Below are 20,500 nucleotides of genomic sequence, written 5' to 3' on the forward strand. Positions count from 1 at the left end.
TATCATCTCTTTTACAAATTTGGCTTTGAAGCATCTGCTTGTGTCATGGTGAGTTGTCTGTAGTAATCATGTTCTTAATCACGCAGTGTTTTGTGTTGTGTAGTAATTATCTGTATTGTTTTGTCCTGTGTTTCTTAATTCTGTGTCATCATCAATGCAGTATTTGGCATGATCTGTTCAGTCTGAGTCAGTATATAATTATTATATATTTTTCCGTATTGATGTCACCTGGATGCCTTGGGTTTATTTTTTACTGTCCTATTTTTGTGCTTTATGACACTGTTGCTCTGGTTCAGAATTCCTTATTGAGGATTTCATAAGACCGCTTTGTTGTCTCTTGGCTCCCTTGTTAGTCCCTTTGTGTGCAGTGTTATGGTATTTCATCTTGCATGAATGGGTTTTTCGTCGTTGTTGATGCTTCCATTTGGCACCTCATCGTTTTCCTTCAGATGCCAAGCCTACATTCCTAAACAAAGAGTCAGTCCAGAAGGAGGTGAAAGCTGTTCTCTCTCAGAAAGCCACTCTGAGCTGTGAGGTGTCTGACACCAACACAGAGGTGAAATGGTACAAAGACGGCAAGCTGCTGACTTCCAGCAAGACAATCCACATGGAGTCAAAGGGCAAGAGTCGTCTGCTGGTGATGGACAGTGTGGAGAAGAAGGATGCTGGAGAGTACATCTGTGAAGTTGGTGCAGAGAAATTGGCTTTCACAGTACATGTGACAGGTATGGTGAGACAACACTCAGAGGGCCACTTAAAAACATTACACCTGATAATCGGTCTCTTCATTAGGGGCCTGGCAGCTCTGATTCTGGCCCCTCTTGTATTTGCCATTACTCTTAGGGGCCAGGTGACTCTGCTGCCGGTCCCTATTCTATTTGCCATCATTATTATTATTATTGCCATTATTATTATGGGGCCAGGCTTCCAGCATGGACCCATATTGTTATTGGCATTATTCCGTTTCTTCTTCTTCTGCCACTTTTGGCAGTTCTGGCTGAACCGTGCAGTCGCTTTTTATGAAACTCGGCCATATGATAGATGGTCATGAAAAACGATCAAGAAATAATTCTCACAATCTTTCGTCAAAAGGTGGCGCTATAGCACTCAATTGAAAAATGCCAACTTTGATCAGGTACAACTCATGCCCTGTTTCACCTACAGCCATGAAACTTCGATGCACACATGCGTCTCCTCATGCTGAACAACTTTCACACTCTGACTTTTGACCTCTGACCTTTAGATCTCCCACCATTTTGAATTATATGAAAAACAGTTAAAACCTATCTCCTCCTGGGATTTTTGAGTAATCTGCACAAAACTTTTTACACATGAACTTTGGACCTATACCAAAAAACGTTTGCAAAATATCTTCCATAAGTGAACAAATGAAGCTTTAACGAGCCAATGAATATTGCAGTTTTGTGACAATTATTCATCTGCCCCTAACTCATACATGCAGACTTACCATTCTTTGAAACTTTGCAGAAATGTAAAGGGCCATTCCAAATATCACTGAAACCAATCTTACTCCAATTGGTCAAACGGGGGCGCTATAGTAATTTTTTGAAAATTGAAACTTTAAACAGGCAAAAGTCATGCCTCGTTTGGCCGACAGCCATTAGACCTGCTTACACATGTGCCTTGACTAATGAGGAACACATCTATCACGTTGACCAGTAAGCACCGCCCTTAGGTTGTCCGCAATCTTGAGCAGTTTGAAAAACACTTAAACCCAGGATTTTTCAGCTATTTGCGTGAAACTGTATGATCAGTGTGATCTCTTTTTTCAGAGGTTTGTCTCTTGGTCCAATAGCGTCCCGCTTAAGTTTATGTCTCACAACCTCAAGGTCACAGGTTCAAGCCTCACTTGGTGCAGACTTCATCTAAGTTGCATTTCACACAACATGACTATCAATGAATACATTTGCAATTGTTAAAGATAACATGAAATACTTAATTGAGTGTTTTTTACATACTTCATTGTGAAAATAGCTGATCTACAATCTCACAACTTTTCAGATAGCAATGAGAGTATGTTTTTTCAATGTATAACATACTTCATTGTGAAAATAGCCGATGTACAATCTGACAACTTTTAATGGTTTGTGAGCTTGTAGATCGGCTACTTTCACTAGTTTTGGTTCTGAGGAGATGTACAATTTCTTCATTGGTAAATGGTTTGTGAACGAGTGATCTTTGTGTTAGTGAAACAGGGGCTTGGGTCATGACAGAAGGCAAGAGTTTGTGATCCTCACAGAAGGCAAGAGTTTGTGATCCTCAACAGACGATATCAGCCTGGACAAAGCTATAGCACTATAGGTAGTGTTGCAGCTACCTAAGAGTGCCTCATGATCGCAAGGTTGCCGGTTCAAGCCTCACTTGATGCAGACTCATTTAAGTTGAATTGCAAAAAACATGACTCAATCTATTCCGTTTCCATGGCTCTCTCTCTCTCTTCAATCTATTCCGTTTCTATCTTCAATCTATTCCGTTTCCATGGCTCTCTCTCTCTCTTCAATCTATTCCGTTTCTATCTTCAATCTATTCCGTTTCAATGTCTCTGTCTCTTCAATCTATTCCGTTTCTATCTTCAATCGATTCCGTTTCCATGTTTCTGTCCCTTCAATCTATTCTCTCTCTCTCTCTCTCTCTCTCTCTCTCTCTCTCTCTCTCTCTCTCTCTCTCTCTCTCTCTCTCTCTCTCTCTCTCTGTCTCTCTCTCTCTCTCTCTCTGAGGGTCGGCCATAGCTGAGTGGTTAGTGAGCCCGCCTAGGGAGCCAGAGGCTCTGGTTGACCCAGTAGCGGAGCAGATAAGTGCTACGATCTTTCAATTTATGATAAAAGCGTGAAAATTGGCATGAGCAGTCTCCATGGGTCACTTGACAAGAATATTGTCCGAGGCAGTTGTAATTTCAAGATGGCGGCCATTTTTCAAGATGGCCGACACCTTAGTGGGCAGTTAAGTGATATGATGGTTTATTTGGTGATACAAGCATGAAAATTGGCATGAGCAGTCTCTGTGGGTCACTTGACAATAGGCCACCCACAGCTACTTGAAATTTCAAGATGGCGGCCATTTTTCAAGATGGCCAACACTTTAGTGGAGCAATTAAGTTATATAATGGTTTATTTGGTGATACAAGCATGAAAATTGGCATGAGCAGTCTCTGTGGGTCACTTGACAATAGGCCACCCACAGCTACTTGAAATTTCAAGATGGCGGCCATTTTTCAAGATGGCCAACACTTTAGTGGAGCAATTAAGTTATATAATGGTTTATTTGGTGATAAAGGCATTAAAATTGGCATGAGCAGTCTCTAAGGGTTGCTTGACAAGAAAACACTCACATCCACTTGAAATTTCTATTTTCAAGATGGCCGCCCCCTGGATCCTCAAAAGATACATTTTCTCATAGAAATGTATGTTTTTTTTTCATTAAGGACAATTATACGATTATTGTTATTATGCTAAAGAACAACTTTTAACACATCACAATACAGTTGCGTTGATTTGTTGATCATAGATAGATTAGATAAGAGTGAATATCCGCACTACCAGGGCACACTGGTGATATATCACTGCTGTTAAACTCAGAGTGGGGTTCAATGTCAGATAATTGAAAGTTAGTACCCCAAATGCTGTCTAATTTACCCCAAAACAATTAGATAGCCGCACCTGAATTGACAGGTTGTGCCAGCGCGGGAGAGCCGAGCCAAGGTTAATGGGGTTTTAGTTAACCGGATGGTGTACAGATCGCACAGGATTTAAATGGCATTGGATGAACGATCGGACTAAGTGTAGGGTTAAGGCACAAACTTAGTTGTATCCCATACATCAAAGTGCTTGGTAAAAGGTGGTAAAAGGATAAACCCTCGGCCTCTGCCTATGCTGCAGACATGGCAGAAGCCATCATAACAGTTGAGAAAACTAACTGGGACCGATGTTTCATTTGTCAGCAGGTCACCAAGGAAAAACTCATTCAGCCGAGTTTATTCAACAGAGAGCACGATCGTACTGGTTATGATACCATTGCAAGAATGTTCCATTATTTCATAAGATCAATGCTCTGCCTATCTTACTTAGTCTAACCCGACTAGATGAAGGTGATGGCATAGAAAGCACATTGACAAGAAACAGAGCAAAATATCATTTAAGCTGTAAACTTAGGTTCAACAACACAGATCTGGAAAGGGCCCAAAAGAGAGCATCTATATCTTGATCTCTTTGCCAGAAAGCAAAGACATTATGACTTGATCCCACCAACTCAAGCAGCACTCAAAGAGCATGCCAAACGTGCTTCTTATGAGGCTGGATACGTGTGGGGACAGGCATTGAAGCGACTTCCACAAATGCCGAGCCCATCTGACTGGGGATGGGTGGAACAGGACGAGAAGTGGAAAGTCTTCTGGACTCCACTTCCACCTATTGCGGAGAGTTGTTGGGAGTTGACCAAATGTGGGTGCACCAAGGCATGTACTGGAAGGTGTAAGTGCTTCAGATATGGACTCAGTTGCACATGCCTATGTAGTTGCCCCTGCTAGAACCTATTTGCATGTTTATTTTGCCAGAGTTGTTCCCCGTTGTCCTCTGTGTTTTCAAGTGTAGGCCTATGGCTTCCCCTCGCCACATCAGTGCATCATGTTTTACTTTGTCACCAGTCTATTAGTGTGTAATTTTCAGTTGTTACTTTGTAACATTGCTTCCACTGCCTTCCACTGCCATACGTAACAGTGAAGCACATTTTCAGTTTAGTTCCTTAATATAGTTTGTCATGGTTTCGTGGCCACTGCCATTCAGTATTAGCCATTGCTCAATTATAATTTTGGAGCACTGTCCGTTCAGCACCACAACTGTGCTCATTTATTAGTCATATTTTTTGTTTCCCCATTTCTTAGTACTTATTTGACACATGTAATGGCTGTTAGTTAAAACATAAAAAATAAAAAATAAATCCTCCCTTGTGACTGTTACCTTGTCGTGGTAAGGGAGCTTGTGTACCTCAGTGAACCCTGAGAGCTATGCCAGTGGGAGGCAACTCCTGACAGGTTTTACCAAACTGGACAGGTCGTGGGCGAGGAGTCAGACAAAACACAGTCAAACAACCTCTCTTGACAGAGCTTTTTGAGGAACCCAATACATTTCTATGAGAAAGGGTATCATTTAAAGATCCACATGGCGGGCGGCAGTCATCTTGAAATTTCAAGTGGTGGTTGTGGGGTTTCTTGTCAAATGACCTTTTGAGACGGCTCATGGCAATTTTCATGCTTGTATCACCAACTAAATGATTTCTTAAGCTTAACTGCTCCACTAAGGTGGTGGCCATCTTGAAAAATGGCCGCCATCTTGAAATTTCAAGTAGCTGTGGGTGGCTTATTGTCAAGTGACCCACAGAGACTGCTCATGCCAATTTTCATGCTTGTATCACCAAATGAACCATTATATAACTTAAATGCTCCACTAAAGTGTCGGCCATCTTGACAAATGGCCGCCATCTTGAAATTTCAAGTAGCTGTGGGTGGCCTATTGTCAAGTGACCCACCGAGACTGCTCATGCCAATTTCCATGCTTGTATCACCAAATAAACCATTATATAACTTAATTGCTCCACTAAAGTGTTGGCCATCTTGAAAAATGGCCGCCATGTTGAAATGTCAAGTAGCTGTGGGTGGCCTATTGTCAAGTGACCCACAGAGACTATTCATGCCAATTTTCATGCTTGTATCACCAAATAAACCATCATATTACTTAACTGCCCACTAAGGTGTCGGCCATCTTGAAAAATGGCCGCCATCTTGAAATTACAACTGCCTCGGACAATTTTCTTGTCAAGTGACCCATGGAGACTGCTCATGCCAATTTTCACGCTTTTATCATCAACTGAAAGATTCTGCCAATACAAAGCATTTAGCCGCTCCACTACAGGTACGATTCCAGGCCAGGTCAGCAAATGTGTCGATGAAACGAAATTTGTCCCTGAGCAAGACTCTTAACCCCTAATTGCTCACAGGCCCTCATTGGAAACAAGACCGCAAGGACTTTCATGAACTGACCTGTTAAAGGAATTATCATTTCTCTTTCTCTCTCCTGGCCCCATATTATCGCTGCTTGCAGCTATATTTATTATCTTGTATTTGCCATTATTGTTAGGGGTCGGGCAGCTCCGCTGCCAGTCCATCTTGTATTTTCCATTCTTCTTCTTCTTCTACTTCTTTACAATATATATATACAGTAAAAGCAAAATGGCTGGCATATGAATATTATCAATCGTGTGTGACAAAATTGGAAGCCATAGTCATTGTCTTATGTCACATCGCTGCTTGGTTACCTTTGTAGACATCAAGGTTCAGTCTGCCTTCTCCTCCTCCTCCTTCTTCTTCTCCTTCTTCTTTTTCTTCTTGTCAACCTCAGGGGGTGGAAAACTCCACCCTGTGAGGATGTCAGTATAATAAGAGCAAAATGGCCTCATTGTCTGATGTCACACTGCTGCTTTGTTACCTTTGTAGACATCAAGGTTGAGTCTGCCTTCTCCAACAAAGAGTCAGTCCAGAGGGAGGTGAAAGCTGTTCTCTCTCAGAAAGCCACTCTGAGCTGTGAGGTGTCCGATACCAAGACAGAGGTAAAATGGTACAAAGACGGCAAGCTGCTGACTTCCAGTAAGACCATCCACATGGAGTCAAAGGCCAAGAGCCGTCAGCTGGTGATGGACAGTGTGGAGAAGAAGGATGCTGGAGAGTACATCTGTGAAGTTGGAACGGAGAATCTTAACTTCAAAGTGCAAGTGGAAGGTATACAGTATGAAGAACACGTCTTATACTTGATGTCTCATGATGTTTCTGAGCCACGATAGCTATGGTTCCTCATTGTTCAGAGCATTAAATGTCAAACTATCACATTTGATCTCTTTTTTTATAATCTCTTTTTTATTATTATTTTATTTTTTTACTTTTACAAATTTGGCTTTAAAGCATCTGCTTGTTTCATGGTGGGATTTCTGGTTGTCTGTATTAATCATGTTCTTTTGTCTTGTGTAGTAATGTTGAAATGATCTGTATTTTTTTGTCCTGTGTTTCTTAATTCTGTCATCAAAGCAGTATTTGGCATGATCTGTTGAGTCTGAGAATGTATAATTAATGTACCTTTTTTCGTGTTGATGTCACCTGGGTGCCTTGGGTTTATCTTTTATGTTTTATGTTTGCGCTTCATTACACTGTTATTTGAGGATTTCATAAGGCAGCTCTGTTGTTTTGTGACTCCCTGGTTAGTCCCTTTCTGTGCGGTGTTATGGTATTTAATCTAGCATTAATGTTATTTTTGTCGCCTCCATTTGGTCTTCCTTCAGATGCCAAGCCTACATTCCTCAACAAAGAGTCGGTCCAGAAGGAGGTGAAAACTACTCTTTCCCAGAAAGCCACTCTGAGCTGTGAGGTGTCTGACACAAAGACAGAGGTGAAATGGTACAAAGACGGCAAGCTGCTGACTTCCAGCAAGACAATCCACATGGAGTCAAAGGGCAAGACTCGTGAGCTGGTGATGGACAGTTTGGAGAAGAAGGATGCTGGAGAGTACATCTGTGAAATTGGTGCAGAGAAATTGGCATTCAAAGTACATGTGACAGGTATGGCTTTAAATATCAGCATGTGTGTATGCTATTTAGAAACATGAGCCTCATATACGGTACATATTCTTCTTCTTCATGTTCAGATTTGTCCATATTATAGTTGTAAAAATTGTGACGGCTTGATCAGGATCCAAACATGTGCCAACAGTCCATGGTGTCCTCCCCTAATTTGTGTAGACTAGTGCAGATCTTAAATATCAGTTGACATGGCCTAATCAGGGTCATAATCAGTGTTTAAATCCAAGGGGCAAGGCTGAGATATTTACTATGAGGCCAACCCGGATGTTTAGTAAATGTCCAGCGAGAGGCGCTGTTTCACCCGTGCCGACCTGTGAGTTCAGAAAGAATTTATTATAACGCAAGCCGATGGGTTTTTACCAACTTTCAGACTCGATTTTCTTACTGTAATAAAAATTGTCATAAATTCTATATGCTTCCAGTCGCTAGTTTAAAGTCTCCTTTCAATCATCAGGATATGCGTTTTGCTAAATTATGGTTCTATTTATTATAAAATTGACGATAAAGTAGGCTATTCTCTAGGAGGGGCGGGATGATTTGATTGACACGCTACACAACCAATAGCATTCATTCCCCGCCCCCCGCTCTTGATTGACAAGTTACCCAACCAATAATGGTCTGAACTCATTCTGACGCGTAGTGAAAGATGGCGGAGCCACAGTCTGCAGCAAAGGATTCATTTTCGGTCTGTAGAAAGCAGCGGAGGGGGTTTGTCCATCTCATTTATACAGTCTATGTTTAAATCATCATGTGTGTTCTCTGCATTAACAGAAGCCCAGGCTGTATTCTCCAACAAAGAGTCGGTCCAGAAGGAGGTGAAAACTACTATTTCCCAGAAAGCCACTCTGAGCTGTGAGGTGTCTGACACAAAGACAGAGGTGAAATGGTACAAAGACGGCAAGCTGCTGACCTCCAGCAAGACGATCCAAATGGAGTCAAAGGGCAAGAGTCGTCAGTTGGTGGTAGATAAGATCGAGAAGAAGGATGCTGGAGAGTACATCTGTCAGGTTGGAACAGAGAAGTTGGTGTTCAAGTTGCAAGTGGCAGGTAAAACGTCAATACATTTGGCCTGGGGTTATTTCTTCTCTGCACAAGAATACAGCATAGTAGCTAAATGATATCCTTATTCCTTTAGATGCAGCTGCCAAATTCCAGAGGAAGTCTGTGGTGAAGGATACATGTGTTCAAGCAAGTGAAAAGATTGTTCTGACTGCTGAGCTGACTACAGAGAATGCCACCGTCAAATGGTTCAGGGATGGCATGGAGTTGAAGGAGGGCAGCAATTATGAAATGAAAAGGCATGGCCTTACTTGTACCCTTATTGTAAAATCCAGTGATGCTAAAGACAGTGGGACATATTCCTGTCAAACTGGTGACGACAAAATGGAGTTCAAAGTGCAAGTCAAAGGTTGGTGAATTTGTTTTAGTGTCACAAGCACTATACACACTTGTCTCTGCAGGTGGCTAATATTTTTGCGGTCTAATAAACATATCCCATGTTTCCATCTAGATTCAGCTTTGAAGTTTGTGGTGCCCTTGAAGTCTGTGGCCACAGAGCTCGGTGGCACACTTAGCCTGATGTGTGAACTGAACCAGTCCTCTGGGGATGTACTCTGGAGACAAGATGGTCGTGAGATCAAACCAGGCGGCAGGTTCTGCATCAGCACAGATGGTGCCAAGCGGGCACTCACTGTGACTGGCATGGCTAAGGAAGATGAGGGAGAATACAGCTGTGAATGTAAAAACGACAAGACCTCTGCTAAAGTCTCCTCAAAAGGTAGAGTTTAATTGATGCTAAAACACATGAAAAAGGTAGAAATGTTGACATGTATTTATTTGAGTCCAAAACTTTTGTTTTTCTCCTTTCAGAACCCAGGCTTGTGAGGCTGACTACGAAGTTAAACAATGTGGTTGCAGTGGAAGGCAAAGACGCCATTTTCAAATGCAGTATCACCCCGGCAGACGTCAGCGTTAAGTGGTTCCGCAATGGTGCACCCCTCACTGCGGGGCCCAAGTATAAGATTGAACATGGTGGCACCAGCCACTGCCTCACCATTACTTCTGTCACCCAGGCGGATGCAGGGGAGATAAGCCTCGATGCAGAAGGCAAAAGCTGCAAAGCCACACTGCAAGTGCAACGTAAGAACACGCACTGCATGGGCGTGAATGAATACTTAATTTTTCTGTGTCATTTTAGATTTCTTTGGCTATTCAAAAATAGCAGATATACAAGCTCATAGCACGACACTCGTGCCGCGCTATGAGCTTGTAGATATCTCTGAATATCTCAAATCTTTGCCTCTGGGGATTCTACAAATGTCTTCTAAATCCTAACAGTTTTTCTGAAAAACCCAAAATGATATGTATTTGGCCGTGGACCCCCATCTCAAAATATTTGGTTCCAGGGACCCCCAGAAGCAAAGATTTGAGTTATAAATGTTTGCTTTAAAATATGTATATTCAAAGATTTGTACACATTTTCACGATTTAGCCAAAGTATTAAGTAATGGTTTAAGTGGTTACACAGATGCATTTCCGGTCTTCATGGGTTAAAGACAGCTGTTTTAACGTGTGATGGTCTCTCTCTGCAGATGTGCCTGTGACCTTTAAGAAGAAACTGGAGAACCTGACTGCAGATGAGCAGTCTGAGGTGAAGCTGGAGGTGGAACTGAGTCAACCGTCTTCTGAGGTTAGGTGGATGAAGAACAGCATAGTGCTGCAGTCTGGAGGAAACATGGAGATCAGGGTGGATGGAGCCAAACAGAGTCTGGTGTTTAAGAGTGCGACTTCTGCTGACCGGGGCCTGTACTCCTGCGAGACTCTGGACGACAAGACTCAGGCTAAACTCTCCGTGGAGAGTAAGATTGATTTTCCATTTCAACATTTTCAAATTTATTTTGCATCCATGTAAAGTAATGTGTTACGATACAGTATGATTTACCTATGCATGCATGCTGTACAAGTAAGCGATAATGTACAATGAAACGGTTACTGAGCCGGCAAAATAAAAAGCGCCAATGCAAAGTGGAGGTACTGCTTCACCCTAAAGTGGCTTATTTTACAATAATGACCGGCTCATTGTACATTATCCCGCTTATTACAGGGCTACTTACCAACAAAATCAACTATTTTGTTTGAAATATTGAGTTAAAAGTTATTTTATTTGCTAAAAGCTTCAACATCATAGCAACATCAACAGAGGCAGAACTGTGGCCTGTTATTCAGGAATGACAGACTGCAGAATGCCTTGAATGACCTATCAGAATCAAGTATTCAACAAAGCCCTGTAATAAACTCATATTTCCTACTCTCTTCAGTGAGAAAGATACAGGTAGTGAAGGGCCTGAAGGAAACCAAGGCTCATGAGACAGAGACAGTAACTCTGGAGGTGGAACTCAACCAGGCTGATGTAGAAGGGTCATGGACGAGGGATGCGGCCAAGATAAGAACAGGGCCCAACTGCCGTGTTACAGCTCTAGGGAAGAAGCACGCACTTACACTGTCTCAACTCAAAATGGAAGACGCAGGAATGATTGCCTTCCAAGCAGACGATGTTCATACATCTGGCAAACTCATTGTCACAGGTATGATTTTCAGTTAGTTCAGTTAGTTACTTTGTCGTGAAGGCAGCGCAGGTGCTCATCCAGGCTCTTGTCATCTCCCGCCTGGACTACTGCAACTCCCTCCTTGCTGGTGCCCCGGCGTCTGCCATCAGACCTCTGGAGCTTGTTCAGAAAGCTGAAGCTCGTCTGGTGTTCAACCACTCCAAGTTCTCCCACACAACTACCCTTCTCCGTTCTCTACACTGGCTCCCTGTAGCGGCTCGCATCCAGTTTAAGACCCTGGTGCTAGCCTATAGGGCAGTGAAAGGAACAGCTCCTTCTTACCTCCAGGCTATGGTCAAGCTTTACACCCCTGCCCGACCACTTAGGTCTGCCGCCTCTGGGCGTCTGGTTGCCCTGTCGCTCAGAGGTCCTTCTGGCCGATCTACACGGTCACTGCTTTTCTCTGTTCTGGCCCCACAGTGGTGGAATGAACTCCCCACTGATGTCAGGACAGCAGAGCCACAGCCCATCTTTCGCCGCAGGCTGAAAACCCACCTCTTCAGGAAACACTACCCTGACCCTTCCTCTTAGCCTTGCCTACTTGCTGTCAATTATTTGTATGAGCTCTTGTTTTATTGGATCTTGTTTATTTTATGTACTTATTTGTTTTAGCTCTTGCTCGTTTGATTTTCCTATTTGTCTTATCTGTTTGAGAAAGTAGGTAGCTGATATATTGCACTTTTTACCTTAACGCTAGGTATGCTCTTAGTTGCTTGTTTTAGAAGAGAATGCACTTCTGGTGACTAGTAGTTTTCTTGCCTACCTATGTTGAATGCACTTATTGTAAGTCGCTTTGGATAAAAGCGTCTGCTAAATGACTGTAATGTAATGTAATGTTTTGGACTTAAGGACCATTAAATGTTGCTTTTACAGAGCCTCTTGCCAAGATCTCTAGCCCTTTGACGAATATCAGTGCACCTGAAAAGGACAAAGTCACTTTTGAGTGTGAGGTCTCCAGAACCAATGCGGATGTTAAGTGGTTCAAGGTGAGAAATCAGAATTCAGGTCTAAATATTTAACCCTGAAGCATGACAGGACAAAATAGACACATATTTGTAAGTTTTCTGCCTACTAAGGATTAAAAATAATCTAAAGAAGAATGATTTTGGGTAGACTGTGATGTTGGCAATGTAGCTGCAGCTAATAAAATTAATAATAATAGTCTTGTTATATGGAGGTGTGCCAATGTGATGATGCCAAATGCCAGTTTAAATAATGAATAGTATTGTCAATGCTTGTACACTGACATACCTAAAACAAACACCCCACTAGCTCTAGCTGTATATCACAAAGTTTAGCCTAGCCTTTAGATGATTTTAACCTTTAGATAGCAGAAAATTGACAAAAATGGTCATGGGTTTAGTTCCTCTTTAAAAGGGCATTTAGCTCATATCATTGCTTCAATTACAATTACTCCACAGGGTGACATGGAGCTAAAACCAGGGAAGAACATTGGCATCCACTCTCAGGGCCGCAAACGCACTCTGCTCATCCACAAGTGTACCCCGGAAGACCAGGGCACTTACATCTGTCGCACTACTGATGACAACACATCTTCCAAGCTCACCATTCATGGTACTTGCCATTATATGACACCATCAACTTTGGTGCTCTTTCCCTTTTTCAAAAGTATTAGTTAATAGTGATTCTGTATAGTAGAAAGGCTTAAGAATGTTTTCCCTTCCAGCTAGAGATATTAAGATTGTGAAGAAGCTGGAGGATGTGGAGGTGACAGAGAAGGAGAGCGCTGCGTTTGTCTGTGAAATCTCACATGATGAAGTGGACTGCCTGTGGTACAAAGGAAGCACCAAACTCAAAGCTGGTGACAACATCAAGATGAGACAAGAAGGTGAGGCACAATACAAACTAGACGCGTCGCAATTGGCAATTGCAAAGTGTGGTTGCGCCGACGCCGGTCGCGGGCTGCGGCCGCCGGGACTCGAAGAATACGCTGGGATGAATACCGTCGGAGGCTGCGCCAATTACATTGTCACGTCACTCCTGAGATCACTTGCGTTTCATTTTGAGAGGATCGATCCCCCCAAAATAAGGTTTTTGCATCAAACAGTTACATTTTGAGCATTTGTGGCGCCCCCTATGGATCAAAGTAGCAATGCTTTTGGGGATTGGTTTAGTATACCACCCTCGACATGTGATTCAAATTTGGGATTGACCGGACGTTTCGTTCGTGATTTATGGCATTTTTTGTCAAACGGGCCCCTCCCGCTAACTTTGGAAGCCATTTACGGACGAACGGTACGGACTATCAAAAATCTGCTTGGATAGGTTTATCGCATGGGCCCAGACATCATGTGTACCGATTTTTGTGAAATTTGGACAAATTATGTGGGAGGAGGAGCTAAAAGTGTGTTTTTTAGAAAATTCAAAATGGCGGAAAATCTATCTAGGTGGAAATGGGCGTGGCCTATATGGGGAGTTGCGTCGTGACCCAAGAAATCCAGGGGAAAAGAAAGTTTGATTTTACGACCTACGGTTCAAGAGTTATAGGCCAAAAGGTAAAGTGGGCTGTTATAGCGCCACCATGTGGCCGACTGGTGTGATTATTTTCATAATAATTTTGCAAAAAACTATTAACCTCCCCTCCAAGGCTTGTAACTGTAGCCCTTACGGTTTCCGAGAAAAAAATACTTGAATAGGAGTTTTTGCAATTCCCATGAAAGTGGATGGGGATATTTAATGCACTAATAAATCAATATTAAAAAATCCATCCAGACGCAAATGGGCGTGGGGAGATGCGTCGTGACCCAAGGAATCCAGGTGAAAAGAAATTTTGATTTTCGAACCTACGGTTCAAGAGTTACAGGCCAAAACGTTACAGGCCAAAAAATACTTGAATTTGAGTTTTTTCACTTTTACATTAAAGTGGATGGGGAAATTTAATGCACTAATAAATCAATATCAATTAAACTATTCAACCAATATCTTAGCAAAATACAAGCGTACGATTCCCGTTCAAGACGGTCATTTTGACATATGGCACGACATTGGGGAATAAAAACTGTGGGAGGAGATGCGGTTTGAAATAAAGTTTATTTAGAGAGAAAGAAAGAGTATAGAGTACTATAGTCTGGTTGCCCTGTTAGGGCAACCACACTAATAATACAGCACTACAGTCCTTGTGTGTTATCTTTCGTTGTTGATAGACATATTCTTACAAATTGTCTTCTATGGCCCCATGCAGGTAGAACCTATGTGCTGCTCTTCACGTCTGTTACTCCAGAGGATGTGGGTGAGATTAAATTCACAGCTGACAAAGCCTCTTCAACTGCAAAACTGAAAGTGAAAGGTAAACAAATTCAGTCTTTTCAGCTTGGCTTCATGTCACACAATGCATCATGTGCCAAGCAGTTGTCTAATATGCACAACATCATACAGCAACATTTTTATTTCACATTGAGTTAATAAAACAATTAAAGTTTGCTTTTGGTTTCGTGAAATTACATAATTTCCTTTTTCAGATTAATTTATTGACAATAGACCACCGAAGTCTGACGTAATTTACACATCCTTGGTTTGTCTACCTGGTTCGCGGTTTCCCCCCCCCCCCCATTCTGAATCCCATAGACGTCTTTAATATCACGTCAAATAAGAACTGTGTTCCAAAAATAAACAAGTGACCCCGGCGGTTTGACTCTTATGGATATGAAGCATCAACTGACGGTGAGAAAACGATAATGTTACTTCCGCCGAATTAGTTACATTTTCGCCACAAACAGACTGTATCAAATATAAGTGACTGACTATCATAAACGATACAGAACCTCCTCCCTGACAATTATGCCGAGACAGTTTGTTTATTTTTGGACCACAATTCTTATATGAGACGATTCTATGATGACCCAATGTTATTCTCCATAGCGAAATTACTTTACGAACCTGGGGATGAACGAGTGACGTCAGGACTTCGGTGGTCTATGCTTATATAGATGCAGGATGCAAATAGATCATCTCTATCTATCCAACTTGACTAAAGGAGTCAGGCAGTCACATTAGATTATACATCATTTTTAAATCATAATTACTTTGGAATTCTGACCAATTTGTGGCAGTCAGGTAACTAAATCAACTTCTGTGTGGTATGTACAGTAGTAGAAATAGCAATGCTTACATGCAACCTACAGTAATATTTAAATACTAGACAAGTAACCCAAATTACTCGAATTTTCAAAGATAATGTGTTCTTGCTCAAGTAGGTAATTTGATGTTACAGTCTGACAACGTTTTAGTCAGGTCAAGTAAGATATCCACTTGCAGCCTGCATTTATGACTGTTATCCGTTCAGGCCTTTATGCCTCATTGGGATCTGATGGCAATGAGAACAAAATGCTTTTTTGTGCTTTTATTTTGAAAGTTATTTTTTCCCAGCATTTTTTGCTTTATTTCTGAGACAGGAAAGTGTAGAGAGAGGAAAAATCTAAGGAAATCTTGTCAGCATATGCTGACAAAGACTTAACGTGATTATTGTGGTGGTCTGTGAAAAATAATGTAGTGGAAGGAAATATCAGCACTGATGGATAAAAAAATGAGCAGAAGTAAGAGAGAGATATCAGGAGATGGATTTGAACTTGGGGCCACGTGGCGCACAAGCGGCATTATGGTCTGTAGTGTAAACCAACTGGCTGAGCCACCAGACACCCAGGAACAAAATGCTTTTTGAGGTGTGCTGTTCTCTGATTTCTCAAGAACACTTGTTTTCCTTGGGATTTAGCTGTCTTGTCTCAGAAAAGGTGGTGGTGCAGCTGCAGCACAATGGTTAGGTACTGGGTTCAAACCATAGAGTTAAAAATAATAGACAGGGCACCGGAAATCCCCGCCCATTCACTTGTATGGAGTTGCTCACCCAGCGCCTACGCCCTTTTCACCTTTTCTTCCGGGTTGGGAAATGTGACGGGCGGGGCAAGCTTGTGAGTCGAACCCTTTGGTTGAAACCGTTTTCGCTCGTTCATGTGTCTGGCCCCAGCCGTAATACGCTGCAGTACCTATGATCGGCCACCATGTCCAAAGCGCTTCACTTCTCCCTCTCGGTTCTGGGGGCTTGGTTCGAACCCTGGCAGGGGTCCTTTCTGTGTGGCGTTTGCATCAGTGCCCTTGACTGAGATACTGGCATTAAAACTGGAGTCTGTACTCTGGCTGCTCACTGTTCCTTAGTATGGGTCAAATGCAGAGGAAAAAAATCCCTAATGGAAAGTATATCAACTCAAATCAAAACTCATCAAGTGCAGAATCTTCTTTTGCTAATTGAAGGTACAATTATTTGGTATCTTTGCTTTTGGTTGATTGTTTTTTATATCTCCTTTCATAGGAATTAACTTATTTGAAAGATTAAGGCTTGGGTTTTGTGTTTAGTATGTGCAATGAACAATGGTTTACCTGTACACAAACCTGTTCAATGAGTAGAGTTTTGTTCATCCACCATGGAGTTCAAGAAATTGGTTTCTTCTGGTAGTCTCAGCTTCAAAGTATTTCAGCCACGGGCAATCTTAAACTGACTTGGGTCTAAACCCATCTACTAAGCCAGTGTTCATTTTGAGACATTACACTTTCGTGCCTAAAAAGGATATGGCATTGTGGAATTTCTAGCATGGAATCCCACATGTGCCTTCCTTGCATGTGTTTCCCTTTTAGCTTTCTAAAACTAGAGGTTCGGGCAGCTACACGGCCCTCACATCTACATCCCATCACTGATCCGACTGATATTCCCATATATGGAGATCTCTGTATCTTTCAGTCCTTGTCCCTTTTATGCCCATATGTGGAGATATCTGTAACTGTCAGTCCTTGTCCCTTTTGTGCCCATATATGGAGATCCCTGATGTCATCAGTATATTCATATATATGGGCATGCCCCCTTTCGTGCCCATATATGTGGCTAACTGAACTCGTTTGCACCTGATGCCACGACGACACATTGAGGTCAGACAACACACTCCATAGTTTGAGCGTAGCTGCATTGGGAACTCTTTATGTGGTTATTACTAAGTCATGGTGACATGAGCTTGACACCGTACCCTTAAGCCAATTTTAATTGGCTTAATTTTAATTTAATTTAAATAGGATCTCTATCTAAATAAAATCAAAATATAAATGGAAATGGTCCACGTGACTTCAGCAGGGTTTATTATCCCTCTACCTTATTCAAGACTTCTTCACAGAAGAGAACATTCTGATTATTTGGCGGCTTAAAGTGGCTTTAAGAGTTGTTTTGCGGAATTATATGTGTTATTGCTTCTATAGATAATGAATTGTGCTTTTGGCCCTTGGTCGACTTATTGTGATGTACTGTAGTGTGACATATACAGTATTACTTATGGTTAGGTTTCTTCTTGGACAGATTTGGTTACTTGTTTGGTTATTTGGTTATTGTTGAACTGAGGTAATACTATGCTAGGTGTGGTGAGCTGTGACGTTGTGGAGGGTTTGAGTTCTGTTTCCTGACTTGTTTAACTTGGTTATATAGGTTTGTTGACCTGTGGTTGTCTAAGATGTTTGAACGTTAACTTTCCTATTAAATGAGCTGGACTTTCTTCAGATAGTATGATGTCAGTGGAGGTTCAGTGGTAGAAAAATAGATTTTATATCAATTGGATAAACATTATAAATAATTTCACTCTTTGCTCGTAATTGCTTTTCCTTGTCATATTAACAGCACATTTTAACTCTGCCATAAGTTGTCCTAAGCTGATGTACTGTATATGAGCAGCTTAATGTAACATGTAATTACACCACGCTTGCCACTTAAGTAAGGGCAGTAGTAAGGGCGGAAGGATGGTCCATCAAATGCAATGATTTAGTTTTTTACAGTTATTAGACCTGCGTACTATGGCTCTAAGATGTTTTGGACTTGATCATTCTCTGTCCTTAATATTGTGTTAGTTTGGCTTTGACAATGCGTTTGGCATTGGCAGTCTATTGCATCCATGATAATGCTAATGATAATGACTATGGTGATTGATACTATACGGTGTTGTTGTTACTGTAGAGCTGCCTGTCAAGTTTGTGAAGCGGCTCAGGGATAAGATAGCCATGTATACGCATCGTGGCTACCTTGAATGCCAAGTGTCTCGCGCCAGTGCGAAGGTCAAGTGGTACAAGAGCAAGAAGGAGGTCCAACCCAGCAAGAAGCATGAGATCAGAAGTGAAGACGTGTACCGCTATCTCACCATCAACGACATCGACGCAGGCGATGAAGACACCTACACCTGTGACGCCGGCGACGACAAGACATCCTGTAAACTGCTTGTGGAAGGTAACCCCGGTGGAAGATGACCGAGATCTTTTGAGGACTATTGCAAACATGGTGTTCGGGTTAGCTCACATGTATCCATTTACATGGCCAGGTGTAGGGCATTTATGTATGTATGTAAATTATATACTATATGAATACGAGTTCTTCCAAAAAATCTTTGATTTCATGCCATCAGACTAATAGGTGCCTAAAAGATAGATCAAATAGATCCTTTTCTATCTATCTATCTATCTATCTATCTATCTGTCTGTCTGTCTGTCTGTCTGTCTGTCTGTCTGTCTGTCTGTCTGTCTGTCTGTCTGTCTGTAGCATGGTGAAATATGTGAACACATTTCTGCAACATCTGTGTCCTGACCTAAAAGATAAATGGCATCAATAATAATAAAATAGAACTTACTATGTTTAATCATTTAATTTACAAGGAAATAAACAGTATTTCAACATACCTCAAGCAAGAAAGCTTTATTGTTATAAAACCTCATTCACAGCTGGTTCTGTAATTAACTCAATGCCTACGGCCAGAGCAAGCAAAACAAAACAAAAACCAGCTTCATGCCATTACAGGGTTATTCATCTACTGTATAACCTTTCCACTGAATTCTTGGCTGGCAAATACCCATTATAAAAGTACAGTACATCAAGTATGGTGGTGAGGTGAGGGTTACAGGCTAAGTAAGGTCCATTGTGAATTCTTTACTGTGCACAATGGTACACAAAGTTGCAGAGTCTTCACATTTTCTTTGCCACAGAAATAATATGACACAGTCATATATTTACAGCATATATATATATATATATATATATATATATATATATATATATATATATATATATACTGGATATGTGTGTGTGTGTGTGTGTGTGTGTGTGTGTGTGTGTGTGTGTGTGTGTGTGTGTGTGTGTGTGTAACACTATGAAAAGAAGGTATATACACATCCCCACAAACTTTACTACAACTTTTTTTCTGGAAGCACTGCATGGTCTGCACCTTCAGCTTAAACCCTCCTCTATCTATGGCCTCTCCAGAGCAGTCTATCAGCATTGTGCGGGAGCTCAGTGCAGTAGAAGTGACGGAGCCTTTCGCTGCAGTCTTCGAAGTGGAAATCAGCATGGAGCTGGTGAAGCCTCCCTTATGGGCCCTGAACGGAGCTGCTGTGCAGGAGAGCGCTGATGTGGAGATGGAGAAAGAAGGCACCATGCACCGACTCACATTCAAAAAGACCAAAGCATCCATGACAGGCCCTGTGCAGTTTACCGCTGGCAAAAGCAAGTGTGTGGCCCAACTCACTGTCAAAGGTAAAAATGAGAACTTGAAAACAGGTAAATGTAAAAAAAAAGTATGAATCATGTTTGTATATAATCTGTATGCTGACAAAGGCTTAACATGATTATGGTGGTGGTCTGTGAAAAATAATGTAGTGGAAGGAAATACAAGCACATGGCCATTGTCAGCGTTTGAGAAGTGAAAAGTAATAACACAATTATTATTTGTTTCTCTAGAGCGCCCTCTTGAGGTTACAGAACCCATTAAAGAGGTGAAAGCGAAGGAGAAAGGCTCAGCTACACTGAGCTGTAAATTCTCTGCCGCACCCAAGGAGGTGAGCTGGTTCAAAGGTCAAACACTTCTGACAGCATCAGACAAATACACCATGAAGCAAGACGCAGCGAGGGCTCATTTGACCATCCAGAAGCTGATTGGAGAAGACAGTGGACAATATCGCTGTCAGTCTGGACCTGCTGAAACCAAAGGCACACTCACTGTGGAAGGTATAGTATGTGAATCCCTTTGTATAACACCGGCTTATTTGGATGTTTAATGGGGCCCCTCCCACACACTTTGGAAGCCAATCAAAATGGAATCTGAAAAATAGGTTGTAGATGTAGTATCAAAAAGTGTGTTTTATAAGAAAACAGAACAGATACAGATTGTTCTGAAACTTGGTGGAAGTGATCAGTAGGCTGCCCTGAAGATATTATTATTTTGGATAGA

At 41.7% G+C, this 20,500-nt stretch overlaps 1 protein-coding gene across 32 annotated transcripts in view; it reads left to right on the forward strand.

The window, feature by feature from the left end:
- The window catches only part of obscnb (obscurin, cytoskeletal calmodulin and titin-interacting RhoGEF b), a 97,782-nt gene that overhangs the window by 16,478 nt on the left and 60,804 nt on the right, over window positions 1–20,500 (forward strand). For 30 of the 32 annotated variants that reach the window (XM_084057672.1, XM_084057702.1, XM_084057690.1 and 27 more), the window contains exons 13-28: window positions 450–725; window positions 6,506–6,787; window positions 7,342–7,617; window positions 8,410–8,685; window positions 8,774–9,046; window positions 9,149–9,415; window positions 9,508–9,777; window positions 10,230–10,496; window positions 10,956–11,222; window positions 12,117–12,229; window positions 12,665–12,818; window positions 12,931–13,092; window positions 14,446–14,550; window positions 18,244–18,510; window positions 19,537–19,806; window positions 20,011–20,277. In XM_084057672.1, coding sequence (XP_083913798.1) covers window positions 450–725; window positions 6,506–6,787; window positions 7,342–7,617; window positions 8,410–8,685; window positions 8,774–9,046; window positions 9,149–9,415; window positions 9,508–9,777; window positions 10,230–10,496; window positions 10,956–11,222; window positions 12,117–12,229; window positions 12,665–12,818; window positions 12,931–13,092; window positions 14,446–14,550; window positions 18,244–18,510; window positions 19,537–19,806; window positions 20,011–20,277 — 3,792 coding nt within the window. The remainder of the gene's footprint in view (window positions 1–449; window positions 726–6,505; window positions 6,788–7,341; window positions 7,618–8,409; window positions 8,686–8,773; window positions 9,047–9,148; window positions 9,416–9,507; window positions 9,778–10,229; window positions 10,497–10,955; window positions 11,223–12,116; window positions 12,230–12,664; window positions 12,819–12,930; window positions 13,093–14,445; window positions 14,551–18,243; window positions 18,511–19,536; window positions 19,807–20,010; window positions 20,278–20,500) is intronic. The other 2 variants (XM_084057676.1, XM_084057678.1) reach the window with 2 other exon arrangements.

The sequence above is a fragment of the Gymnoscopelus microlampas genome, assembly GCF_963454915.1.
Source record: "Gymnoscopelus microlampas genome assembly, chromosome: 5".
Lineage (NCBI taxonomy): Eukaryota > Metazoa > Chordata > Actinopteri > Myctophiformes > Myctophidae > Gymnoscopelus > Gymnoscopelus microlampas.